General features: G+C 44.4%; 1 protein-coding gene across 2 annotated transcripts in view; it reads left to right on the top strand.

Annotated features, from left to right (window-relative positions):
- SMG1 (SMG1 nonsense mediated mRNA decay associated PI3K related kinase) overlaps positions 1 to 14,248 on the top strand; it is a 1,401,298-nt gene that overhangs the window by 271,457 nt on the left and 1,115,593 nt on the right. For both annotated transcript variants that reach the window (XM_069210224.1, XM_069210223.1), the window contains one exon: positions 3,330 to 3,491. In XM_069210224.1, coding sequence (XP_069066325.1) covers positions 3,330 to 3,491 — 162 coding nt within the window. The remainder of the gene's footprint in view (positions 1 to 3,329; positions 3,492 to 14,248) is intronic.

The raw sequence follows: 14,248 nt of genomic DNA, 5'->3' as shown, positions 1-14,248 counted from the left end.
TGCACATTACTAGGGACGTATAAGTAGATTAAATAGTCCAATTGGGTATGATCCAAAATTACCATGTTTAAAGGGAGAGAGCATATGCACTTTAGCACTGGTTTGCAGTGGTAAAGTGCGCAGAGTCTAAAAGCCAGCAAAGACAGAGTCCAAAAAGTGGAGGGAGGCAGGCAAAAAGTTAGGGGTGACCACCCTAAGGCATGTCAGGTCTAACAAGGGCACTTTGTTGTTTTTGGGTCAAACCCCAGAAAAGTGATCTAAAGTGACAAGGGTTGCCCCATATGAAATATTACCTCATTGACTAGTGAGTCCACTAACCAACATGAAGGTGGCATAATATTGACGCCTCTTGTACCCGGTCCTCAGATCAGTACTGGACTGAAAATATCACATAACTACCCTGCTGCTTCCTGGACCCAGCAAAGAGAGGCTGCAACAAAGACTGAACTGCACCTGCTGCATTTGAGGGACCCTCAAAAAGGACTGTGCCTGCTGTGCCCACAAGTGGAAAGGAGCTCCATTTGTACCAAGACAGAAGAAGTGACTCCAAGGGCTTGTTGGCTAGCTTTCTTTTAGGCTTCAGGACCACCAAAAGCTAAGGAAACCTGCACTCCTCGGGAACCCCACTGCCTAGGAACACTTGACTGCTGCTGGATGCTGAAGTTCCTGCTGGAACACAGTACCAACCCTCATGAGATGTCCTCAAGTCTGTTGGGCCTGACCCCAGACTGCTAGACCCAACAGTTAACTGTTTCCCTAGTCCTCAGTGGTTCCTGGGAATAGTTCTCAACCGGTTTTTGCCCATCCAAGAATTTTGATAGCCATTCTTACCAGATGGCTAATAACCTCTAATCTGCTCGCAACTATTTATTACATTTTGAAGACTCAGCTACAGTGCTTTAGTCTAATTTTGAAAAATCACACTGTGGTTTCCATCAATAGATTTTTGTCAATTTGGTGTCTATTTTAAGATGAAAATACAACCTATCTTTAGGTCACTTCTTGCCAGATGTGCTAAAGACATTTTGTGGAATTTCAGGAAGTTAACCTAGGAATGATGTCCACTCGTTAATTACCATTAGCTTTGTGGTTTGTAACCCACACTTTTTGGCTATTTGCTGGCTTCATTTACTTTAGGCTCTCCGGGTTCAGTTCAACCCTCCTATTGCCTGAACAGTGATTACTTTATTATTCCACGAACTCACTTTCTGTAAACTGGCTTTTAAATGTTATCACGTTTGCTGTATATTCAAAGATAGAGGTCAATGTCTGTCTCTCTCTTCCAGGGAGCCTGGTGTTTACTTTTCTTTCTTTGACTTCAAAGTGAGAGAATTTGTGACAATCCTACGGAGTACCCATCTAAGACAGAAGGATGTTATTTTGCTTCTAGCACATACCAAAAAATTAACTGAGCTAATGTTTAAGAATATATCAGAATTAGTACAAATTGAGGCACATTTTCTTTGTAATTCTGAAGTGTGGTGGAAACAAATATTTTAAGAAGATCAGAACACATCAATACACTAGTTCATAATTGCACACATCGTTTATGCGCAGTAAAACCATATTTTGGTGCAAATGTAATGGTCATTTCAATTGTGCCACCACACCATGCATACTCCACACTACGCCACTCCATTCAATCTCACTCAGTCAGCCCCACCCCACTCACATCTACCCCTCTCTACTCCTAACTACTCCAGTCTACCCTACTCATTCCAATCTACCCCGTCCCACTCCATGTACCTCAATCAAAACCCACTCCAGTCTTCCCCACTCCCATCTACCCCACTCTACTCCAACGTACCCCACTCCACACTCTACTGCAATGTATCCAACTCCTTTCCACTCAATTCCATCCTACCCCACTACATTCCACTCTACCCAAATCTACCCCATTCCACTTCACTCCAGTCTACCCCACTCCAATTTACCACACTCCTCTCAAATCTACTGCACTCCAATCCACTCCACCCCAGTCTAATCCACCCCACTCTAATCTACACCACCCCAATCTATCCCTGCCTACTCCACTCAAATCTACCCCACTACAATTATCCCTCTTCAGTGTACCCCACTCCAATGTACCTTACTGTAATTCATTCACTCTACCCCATCCTAATCTACCCCCACTACAGTCTACCCCACTCTGTCTCCACAACTCCAGTCTATCTAGCCCCACTCCAATCTACCCCAGTCCACTTTGCTGTTATCTACCACTACACTCAAATATACCCTCTCCAGTCCAATCAAACCCACTCCATCCCAATTCACCCCACTCCACTCCAATTCACCCAATCTAATGCATTCGACTCTACCCCAATCTACCAAACTCCATTCCACTGTACCCAATCCACCCCATTCCACTCAAATCTACCCCAAGACACTCCTATCTACTCCGCTCAGTCCAACCCACTCCACCCCAGTCCCCCCACTCCAGTCTACCCTATCCCACTTCACACTAAACTAACCCTCCAATCTAACTCACATCACTCCAGTCTACCCCGCCATAATGTATCCAATCTATCCCCCTCTGATATACCCCACTCCAGCCTACCTCACTGCACTCCACCCTACCCCGCTGTTCCCCAGTCTACTGCACTCCTCTCCAATCTACCCCAGTACATCTCACTCCTATCTTCACCACTCCCATCTACCCCACTCCCCTAGTCTGTCCCATTCCACTCTACTACACTCCACTATACCCAAATCTACCCCACTCCAGTCTAACCCACTTCACACCAGTCCACCCCACTCCAATCTACCCCACCCCAATCTACTGCACTCCAATCTACTCCACTCTACTCTTTCTACCTCACTCAACTGCAGTCTACCCCACCCGTCTCTACCTCATCCCACTCCAGTCTACATCACGCCAGTCTACTCCACTCCAAACTACCCCATTCCAATCATCCCTCTTCAGTCTACCCTTCTTCAATCCACTCAATCTGTCCCCTACACTCTTTCCCAGTCTCTCACTCCGCTCCAATCTGTCCAGCTCCACACCACTCCACTTTACCCCAATCTAAATGTGATCTATACCATTTTGAATCTATCAAGCTCTTTATGCTTTCATTTAGAGTCCATTTATAAAGTAGAAATAAAAAGCATCATTAACCCAAAACCTTTCACAGGTATTCATCACATTTCACTTGTTTAAGTACATATGATGTGGAAATGCTATTAGAAATTCAGTGGGCAGTGAATCTCATTTAATATTGAAATTCCCAATGGAAACTGCATCATACATTTTTGTATCATGGAAGAAATGTAAATTAAATATCTTAGATTGCATTAGGAACTAACAGGTAAATACTTGTATTTTTTAGGCATGACCACTTCATATCTAGTAGCCTCAGTTCCTCTTCGCCCTCTTTGTTTGATGGAGCAGTGATTAGCACTGTAACTACAGCAACAAAAAAACATTTCTCAATCATTTTAAATCTTCTTGGGACGCTACTGAATAAAGAGAACCTCAGCCAGGATGTCAGGTAATTTCCTATTTTGGCAATATTATTCAAAGAAAATGGCAATTTAGTTCAGTGTAAAAAAAAAAAATGTATGTCTCACCATTATTTTTGATGCTTAATCTATATGTTAAAATGTTTGACTCTTGTCGGTTATCATCATGCACAATCTGCATTACTGTTCTTGAATTTTGAATCCTGTCACTGGGCATCTATGCAGGAAATAAATGTGGGCATGAGAAGGGAGGATGTTTTTGGTGACAAACATGCTGATTCTTAGTAATTGTCCCAGTCTATAAACATCCACCAACCCTCCTCTGCCCACGGAGCAGCTGTAACCTCATATTGTGGCCTGAAAGCTCTCACCCCAGTCTGATTTGTTTTACTCCTTTTCAGTGGCTTTATCGCCAGCCCACTTTCTGTGAAGAATATCGGTTCTTGTCAGACAAGAATAATTTCAAAACCTCATCAGGGGTAGTAAGTGTTATATAAATCCAGTTTATATAGCCTACTCCTTAGGAATACATAGAGGAAGTTGGAGACCTCCTCATAAAGGCTTTAATCTGTTCCTGTGGTAACATTGATTCCTCCAAAGCCTTCCTTCTTGGCTTACAAAACATTATTAAATTGTGCCTTTCAAATAGTCCACATGTAAAAACACTTGAGTGAAATCTCTTTGGGATAACCATCTAGAATGCTTCAGAAAAGCCTGTGAAAGTTCCAAGTGTGAGTGGGTTAGAGTGAAGAGTGTGATCACATCAAAGGATGTATTCGAAATTGTCACTAAACTAACCAATCCAATCTTCAGTACTTCTCACAGATTCTTCAGTCATAGACAATCAAGCACAATGTTCTTACATCCATTCAGCTAAATTGCCTGTTACTTGAGTATTACTGAAGTCTCATGAACTGCGATGAAACACATATTGGAAGAATCCAAATACCAGAGTCCTACATAGCAAGTCTAATGTTTATAGCATTCTCACTTTACTCGATAAGTCGCTAATAGACATTCTGGCCACCTTCAAGAAATGTGCAGTAGAACATGCCCATCTCTGCTGCCACACCGGCTAGAGCTGCACTCTTTGCTCCTATACGAGCTAGAACATGACTTATAACATGCGCACCTCTGTAAGTTACAATGCAGAAAGCTAAAACAGCTTCTCCCCCACCTAATTATTTATGATCTCTCACACTGGAACTGCAGACTTATTGGAGGTATTTTCAGTGGGCATAGTTAGACATTCATAGAAAGTTCCTTGCACTAAGCACCAGTAATAAGTCAACACTTGATCTTTCTAGGAACTCGGCACTCAGTTAGATTCAACCAGCCACCCGGCTTAACCTTAGCCAAACATTACTTCAACTGACGGTGCTGCAGGCTAATTATTGTTGGATTTTTTAGATGAAACAGAAATTATATCTGTAACGTGTTGGCAAATGTTGACCTTCTTTTCATCATAGAAAGGTGGCTTGCCAAAGATGATTACCTCATTCACTATACCTGGTTAACTGTCTTCAGATGGACACTGGTGGAGAAATATGAGATACCTTTCTGGACTCAATTGGATATACTACTTCAGATCACAACAACAGATGTATAGTAGGTGACCTCAACATCTGGTGCATCAGACCAGCACTACCCATGACACCGCCTGCCTTCTGTGTAACATTGAGGCACATGACTTCCATCAGTTGGTCTCAAGACCCATCTGTTTGTTCCGCCACATCCTTGACCGCTATATTTGCACCACGTTAAATCTTGATCACTGGAATTAATCCTAATTTATGGAGCAGTCATCACATTGTCCATTTCTCCCTGAACATTCTCACAATAACCAAACATTTTGCAGTTTCTAATAGAACTATGCCTATCAGACCCTAGAAGAAATAAAATGTTAAATTGTTCTGCTATTCTCTTTCACTTCACATCTGGTCCTAGAAATGTTTTAAAACAGTTCAGCAAATCATTAACAACTTCCAAATCACTGTGGCTGTGTATGAGTAAAGCTGTAAAATAACAGAATAAGTAGCGGTTATACAGACGGGGCAGCAAACAATTTAGTGACTAATTAAAAGTTAGCTGTATTAGTCCTTTTCAGAACTTTAACCTTTCCTCCTGCTGTGCCTCATCCAGCAAGCACCTTGCCCTTCTGGTAATTTCCGCTGATTTTGCCGATAGGAGGAAAATAATTGCATGCTTGATGTTCCAGAGTTCTTTAAAAGTGCCCCTCTAGATCTGTATATGGGGTGAGATGATGTGTTCTGTATTAAAGTACATTGTGAATTGAAGGTTCCAAGAGTTGTCTGCAACCGAAGTGTTTTTGCAAAGTTGGGTTGACATCTCATGGACTGATGTTCATTATGTGGTAGTGTTGCTTCCTGCAATGAAGAAAGGTTTCTCTGTGATAGCATGAAGTTCATGGATACATAACCAACTAAATCCAAGGAGCTCTGACCAAATTAAACTTTATAATTTATCCTTAGATGTATTTGATTATTTACTCTCATGTAGGTGATGCTTAAATTGGCCCCCAGCTCTTAGGTCAAATAAGCATTCCATATTTACTTTTGAAAGGACATTGAGGTGGACACTTAACCACCGTAAACAACTCACTTTCTTACAATGCACAAAGGTTGAGGTCCCGACCTACTATATGTCACACAAGCTAAGTAAAATATACCTGTGCTTAATCCTTGTGGAGCAGTCAGGCATAAACTAAAGGCAGTGTGTTAAGTATTTAAGCAGTGTATGCACAGTAGAAAAAGTCACACAAGCCACAGTAAAACTCTACAACTAATTTTAAAAGAAAGCCAGTACTTTTAGAAGTAAAATAAGCCCAAAATGACAAAAAAACTGTAAGATGAAATTTGATATGAATAGTTAAAGAGCGTAATGAAAATAGTGCCATCCAGCACAAAATCCCAATGATAGACTATGAAAGCAGTGGATCTGGGCATAAGCAGGATTGGAGGCAGACTACATTGGAGTCCTGGTCAGCTACAACAAGTGACTTAGTCCAGGTGAAAGTCAAAACGTTCAAAAAAAGATTTCAAAGCCCCAATGTTGAAAGGGGCTTTGTTATTTTAGAAAAGCCCTCTGCTGAAATGGCCGCTTTGTAACCAGAGGCCAGATACTTGAACAGGTTGGTCTTGCTAGATCTCTGGAACTTTGGCTAAGTCTCAATGCAGAATGGGGCTAGGCATTTTCTTTTTTTTTTTTTTAGGTCTGGAAGCCTTGACCAGGACAAAGATGAAACTTAATCAGTGGCTGTGGAATTGCTAGTTGGACACTTTTTCACGTAGGTTTTCCTGAACCTCTGGATGTGAAGTGTTTCAAAGTTTCCATACTTTCTTCTTCTGTCCAAACAACCCCAGGAGTACACTTTTGAGGACCTCCGGGAGCTCATTTGGAGTCTCCCAGGGTGTCTGGTAGAGGCCAACAGCAAAGGCATGTTCACATCCAGCAGCCACTGGTCACCAGGGTGTTTCCAGGAAAAGGTCTGTTGTAGCTTCTGTCCCTGTAGTTATACAGGAAAATGTGCCAGCTGATGCCTGGAGTCCACGTCTTTCTCTTGAATACAGGAGGCAGTTGGTCTAGTCCTTCAGGGGATCCTTGGAGGTCAGATTGCAGGGTCCGTCCACCTCTGTTTTCTGCAGGTCCAAAGAGTGTTCTGAGGAAGTGCCTTGAGGTGCCATATTTAAGCCTTGCACCAGCTAATGTGTGGGGGTTAACTCCTGGGTACTTTTTAACCAATGGGTTAAATGTTTGTGGGATCAACCAGCCCACTTTTCAGCAGTTCTGGTTTGCTATACTGCAGACAATCTCTGAGTGCACTTTCAAAATCCAAGCTAGGGAATTCCTTTTCTTGTTCAGACTACAGAGATTAACCTAACATTCGTTTGTGACATGACAGGCCCCCTTGTTGTTAATTAAGTCCCAGGGCCCACCCAAGCTGGTCTTCTTGCAGGGGAGTAAAACACCTCTAAAAAACAAATGAGGGTATCCTCTGCCTAAACAAAACTAGAGTGCCCCTCACAGGTATACAGCACCTTTATGCACAAAGAGAAAGGAGCCTTTTTTTTTCTTTTCTTTTTATGAATAACCCTCACCCACTCTAGTAGTGACATGCCTCATCATCGGTTTCATCCTGGCCCCAACTGTATTCCAGGGAGCTTGTTGTATATTGTGGTGACTTGGGGAAGCTAATTGTAATAACAATGTCTCATCTACACCCAGGTATCCCTTTATTAGGAGGGTGGATGGGCACAGTACAAAATCAGTACAGAGGGACAATGGAGGATGTAATAGTCCAATGACCCTCATTTCGTCAATATGTTTATCCAATATTGGATCTTTCATAAATTCACATGCTTGAATCATCCCCGTCGTCGAAGTGGGAGTCCCACGGTACATAAAATAGCAATAATTAATAAATATTTTTTTTTTGCCATACGCTATAATGGAGCCAGCAATTGCTCACATAGCCTATCCATGTCCTTTTGTGAAAGGACCCAAACCTACCTGCTGTCCAATCAGGCACCAGCACCCTCTAGAACCTTCTCCAGATAAGCTCCCTTCCTCAGATTTTCTACCGCACGTCGTGTGAAGGGAGTCTCCCTGAGCTCTGCTCAGTTTTTCTTCTACTTCAGAACTTTTTCTCTCAAAAGAGTTGAAAATATGTCGGATTCTTCTAAGAAAGGCCTTTCCCGCCCTTGTAAGACCTGTGGAAAGAAAAGGCTCCATGTGGATGACCCACATAAAGACTGTTTGTATTGTCTCTACCCACAACACCAGGTTAAGGACTGCAAAATATGTTGCACCTTCTCCACAAAGACCCTCAGAGACCGTGAGGGCAGGCTCCTGACATGGTTACAGGCCAAATCCTGTACTTCAGGTGAGGAGAGTGGGTCAGAGAGGCCATACAAAAGGTCCAGATCTGAGGACCTGGGCCACACAGAAAAATCCAGGAAGAGGCAGAAATCACATCATGGGAAGGGCTTACAGACTTCAGTCTCCTCTGAGCCTTCTTCTCCTCTTCAGAAGAAGGAGTCCTACCGTCTATCTCCTTTCTCAGAGCCTTCCACTTCTGGAAAAGTGACTCTAAAAATCAGATCGACGACAACACCGTCGACGACCGTGACGACGGTTCCAACAACTACCGTCTCCACTACATCGTCGACGAGACCGTCGTCAGCGTCGACTACCTTAACATCGACGGTAAGGGATCCTATCCCCTCTCTCAAAACTCTGTCGACGAGTATATCATCGACGGCAAAAACATCGTCGTTTACAACACCGTCGACAACTGCCCCGCCGACTATAACGTCAGTGACGCCATTGTCATCAGTGTTTTCGCCATCGTCTGAGACACCGTCAAAGAAGTCATCCTTGTCGACGCCACTACCGTCGACGAAACCATCGTCGGCGAGACCACCGTCGACGAGACCATCGTCGATGGAAAAATCTGTACCATCCACGGCTCCATCAACTTTCACGCCATCGACAGCAAGACAGATTGAGGCCACTCCTGCCTCTTCCAGGTCTCCAGATCTCCGAGCCATGGTCAGGATCAGATCTCTACCCGCATCGGACATTTATCCAACAGACACCTCTCCAAACAAGGTGTCAGCTTTAGTACCCAGTCATCTTCTGGACTGGGAGGAATCTGACGAGGGTCCATTCGGAGATGCACATAGCCCCTCGCAGCTCCATGTCAAGTACCAAGATGAGGATGACGAGGATGAGTATGAACAATACCAGCCATACTACTCTCATCAGGAACAATATTACGAAACACGAGAGCTTCACCACAGAGATGCTGTACAGATGCCTTCCTCCTTAATCCAGGATTTACAATCTATGTTACAGGATTATAGGAGAAGGTTCCCACTGGCAGCGGAAGATCAACCACCAGCGCCAGTTTCTCCGGTGACACCAGTTAATGTCCCTCCTCCTCCAGCTACTCCAAGATTGACATCCCACTCGGTGTTAGCTGCACCCCCCAAAGACGAAGGTTCCACTTCAGGGGAAGAGGAAGGAGAAATTTCTACTCCACAGCATCCTACCGAGGAATGGGATGATTTCTTGGCCCCCACTCCTTCCCCACCACCTCCTCGCCCCTCTGATTCTCCGCCCGAGGACATAGGTGGTTTCCATATTCTTATGGACAGAGCCGCAGTACGTTTTCACCTTCCAACATCTGTCTCCCAGTCGGAATGTTTCCTACATGATTTTAAGGAACAATCATGGAAGTCGGTACGGTCCATTCCGATTATTGATTTCATATGGAGTGAAGGCACAAAGATTATGCGAAACCCGGCTACGGTTCCTCCAGTTCCGCAAAAACTAGATAAGAAGTACAAGGCAACCCAAGATTCTCCGGCATGACTTACTGGCCATCCAAAGCCTGACTCGGTGATCTCACAGGCTGCTCAAAGGTGCTCCAAAAACCCATCGACGCCTATCTCTACTCCTCCAGACAAGGAAGGACGAAGATTGGACAATATAGGCAAAAGATTCTCCTCCGTGTCCGCAATCACTGTCAGGGCAGCAAATTCTTTAGCGATTCTAGGTCGATATGACCGCCAAATGTGGTCCGACATGCAGCTTTTCCTGGACCTCATCCCTGAAAATAAACAAGCAGCGGCACGAAAGATCCTACAGGAAGGTGAGCGTACGTCGGAAGAAATTATCGACTGCGCTCTTGACATAGCCTCTACTGGTTTTCGTCAACTAGCGGGTGCCGCGGTCTTACGACGGCAAGGTTGGCTCAAGGCCACATCTTTTAGACCAGAAGTGCAGTCCCGAATCCTAGACATGCCTTACGATGGCGAATCTCTATTTGGCAAACATGTAGATGACGCACTTCAAGCCATCAAGACTGACACGGACACTGCCAAGTCCCTGGGTACCCTGCAGTATCGGAAACAGTCCTTTCGAGGGGCTAGAGGAGGAGGTTTCACCTCATTTCGAGGTTCCTTTCACAGGCAATACCAGCAATCCCAGTACAGGCCTTCATACCACCAACAGTACAGGCAATCATCGACTGCTTCCTATACCAGACAAGGAGGTAAACGTAGGCAGGGTTCGCAATCCAGAGATCAACCCAGAAAACAATGATCTTCTACAGGCACCAGCTATGCTTCCCCAATGCCCACGACATCAGCAAATAGGAGCAAATATTTCCAACTTCATCCAAGAGTGGAAGGAAATAACATCAGACAGATGGGTGCTGGATATAGTGACAAGAGGTCATACCCTGAAATTCACACAAAAGCCACCGCTTCACCCACCAACATCAGGCAGATCTCTCCATCTTCGTCTGCTTCAAGCGTAAGTATTCAGCCTTCTTGCCAAAGGAGCTATAGAGGCAGTTCCTGTGCAACAACGGGGTCTCGGATTCTACTCCTGGTTTTTCCTCATAAGGAAGAAGTCAGGAGAGTGGCGTCCTATACTAGACCTCAGGAAACTCAACAAGTTCCTTCGGAAACAATCGTTCCGGATGATCACACTGTCAGATATCTTGCACCTCCTGAATCCTGGAGATTTTATGACAACTCTAGATCTCCAGGATGCCTACTTCCATATACCAATACACCAAAGACATCGCAAATATCTCAGTTTTACATTAGCCGGTGCCCATTATCAGTTCAGAGTCCTACCATTTGGCCTCAGATCAGCTCCAAGAATCTTCACGAAATGCCTTGCCCCGGTCGCAGCTTTCCTCAGAAGCAAGGGTTTCCAGGTGTTCCCATACCTGGACGACTGGCTCATAAAAGCTCCATCATCTCTACTAGCTTCCAGAGCGACAAACGCCTGCCTAAAGCTATTCAACGGTTTGGGTCTAACAGTGAACCTACAGAAGTCAGTCGTACCTCCCGCATGCAGGAGAGTTTTCCTGGGAGCAGAATTAGACACTATCCAAAACAAGGCATATCTTACCCTAGCAAGGCAGCAGAAGCTGACCCAATTGGCTGTCACAATCTCCGCAAAAAAGTTCGTTTCAGTACGACTATTCAAATCGCTCCTGGGCATGATTTCCTCAGCCATAGTCCTAGTACGGCTAGCAAGACTCAAAATGAGGCCGCTGCAAGAAGAACTGCAACTTCAATGGACCCAGTCGCAAGGATCCTTCGACGACTTAATAATTGTCACACCAAAGATTCGGCAGGTGTTAGAATGGTGGTCTCACATCAACCACCTCTCCCACGGGCTCACTTTTCTAGCACCAATAACAGACTTTGTCATCACCACGGACGCCTCCTTGGAAGGATGGGGAGGCCACTTACAGGACATGCGCATTCAAGGCAGATGGTCCAAGCTCCAAAAAGAGATGCACATAAACCTGTTAGAGCTGAAGGCGATTCATCTCACCCTCAAAGCTTTTCTGCCACGCATCGCAGGATCATCAGTGTTAGTCAGAACAGACAACACAACAAGCATGTTTTACATCAACAAGCAGGGAGGAACAAGATCCCTCTCCCTCTCAAGAGAAGCTCAGTCTCTTTGGAACTGGCTCACACTGAACAACGTCCGCCTCAGGGCGGAGCACCTGGCTGGGGTCAACAATGCTCTAGCGGACTCTCTCAGCAGGACGGACGACAACTGTCACGAGTGGGAACTCAACCAGACCATACTCGAGGACATCTTCCAACGATGGGGTCGGCCGATCCTGGACTTGTTCGCCACCAATCCGAACGCAAAATGCCAGTTTTACGCCAATCGATACCCACTCCCAGGGTTGTGGGGAAATGCTCTTTTGATGAGATGGTCCGGGATCTTTGCATACGCTTTTCCCCCCATTCCACTGATTCCTAGGCTCCTCAGGAAAATGAAGACCGAATGCTGCCGGATCATTCTCATAGCCCCCAAGTGGACCAGGCAGTTCTGGTACACGGAGCTCCTACTCCGGTCAGTAGCCAATCCAGTCCGCCTGCCTTGCAACTACAATCTTCTAACGAAGAATCAGGGCCTCATCTTACATCCCGACCCAACTTCGCTACACTTGCATGCTTGACTCCTGAGTACAGAGTTCCACGATATGAACATTGATCAAGAATGTAGACATATTATCTAAGGCACGAGCAGAGAGCACGAACAAGACATACAAACTCAAGTGGAAGAGATTCTGTGTTTGGTGCTCTCAGAATAATTTTCACCCATTTCAGATTAACCCTGAGCAAATTCTTTCTTACCTGCTCTCTCTCTCTCCAAAGCTGGTCTTTCCCATGCATCAGTCAAGATTCACCTAGCAGCTATAGCCTCTTACAGGCGATCGGCTGACATACCATTGATCAGCTCATCCAGAGTCATCAAACAGTTTATGAAGGGGCTGTTCCGCACTTTTCCTCCGGTACGCTTACCTCCGCCAGAGTGGCATCTTAATATTGTCCTTTCCCAGCTCATGAAACCTCTCTTGAACCCATTCATAGGGCGGCGCTCAAGTACATCACCTGGAAAGTGTCAACCTTGCTCGCTCTCACCTCTACCAGGAGAGTCCGTGATATACAGGCGTTCACTACTAAAGAACCCTTTTTAGTTTTCTCTGAAGACTTCGTTATGCTCCAAACCAATCCCAAATACATTCCCAAGGTTCCATCTTCGTTCCACCTCAATGAACCCGTCATTCTACGAACCTTTTTTCCAAACCCTACTACGATCGCAGAGAAAACTCTCCACTCTTTGGACATCAAACGATGCCTAAAATTTTATCTTCAAAGTACCAAGCGCATCAGAAAATCAGACCAACTCCTAGTATCTTATTCTCTGGGCCGACAGGGAACCGGAGTAACCAAGGCCACCATAGCCCGATGGATTTCTTCGACAATCCAGTTTTGTCACACCAAGGCAGGAAAACCGTTGACTAGGCGCCCGAGAGCCCACTCCACAAGAGCAGTCTCCACATCGGCTGCTTTGTTTCAAGGTATTGCCCTTGATAAAATATGCCAGGCTGCGACATGGAAAACTACGCACTCCTTTACGCAGCATTATTGTTTGGAGTCATCACAAAGAACAGACTCTCTAGTAGGACAAACTGTTCTACGCCATCTCTTTCATTAAGGTGAGACCTTTCCTTAGTTATAGACAAATGGTTTGAAATACATATAACCATGTTTTCTATTATGCTTCCATATGAATATATAATGTGTATGTATGTATGTATTTATAGATACATATTTATATATTTATACATATATTTATATCTGCATTTACAGGGAATTTCAGTATTTATGTACATGTACTTAAAAGTATCTGTATTCCTTGGAAGCTCACAACAGATGTATGAGTTTATTATTATTATTATTATTATTATTATTATTATTATTATTATTATTATTATTATTATTATTATTATTATTTATATTGGAGACAGAGGGCCTTCATGCTCACACCCTCCATCCACGCTGGATACAATGATTATCAACCATACTGCTGTCTATTCAGATTCCAGCATGTGAATTTATGAAAGATCCAATACTGGATAAGAAAACAAGTTACTTACCTGTAACTACAGTTATCCAGTATTGGTATCTTTCATAAATTCACATGCGACCCACCATCCTCCCCTTTGATGGTCGCATTTCCTCTCAGGTTATTATTTTTCACTCTCGTGCTGGAAAATCTGAGGAAGGGAGCTTCTCTGGAGAAGGTTCTAGAGGGTGCTGGTGCCTGATTGGACAGCAGGCAGGTTTGGGTCCTTTCACAAAAGGACATGGATAGGCTATGTGAGCAATTGCTGGCTCCATTATAGCCTATGGCAAAACATTTTTTTTTTTTT

Source organism: Pleurodeles waltl, chromosome 10 (genome assembly GCF_031143425.1).
Source record: "Pleurodeles waltl isolate 20211129_DDA chromosome 10, aPleWal1.hap1.20221129, whole genome shotgun sequence".
Classification (NCBI taxonomy): Eukaryota; Metazoa; Chordata; class Amphibia; order Caudata; family Salamandridae; genus Pleurodeles; species Pleurodeles waltl.
This window is presented reverse-complemented; position numbering and strand designations above follow the sequence as displayed.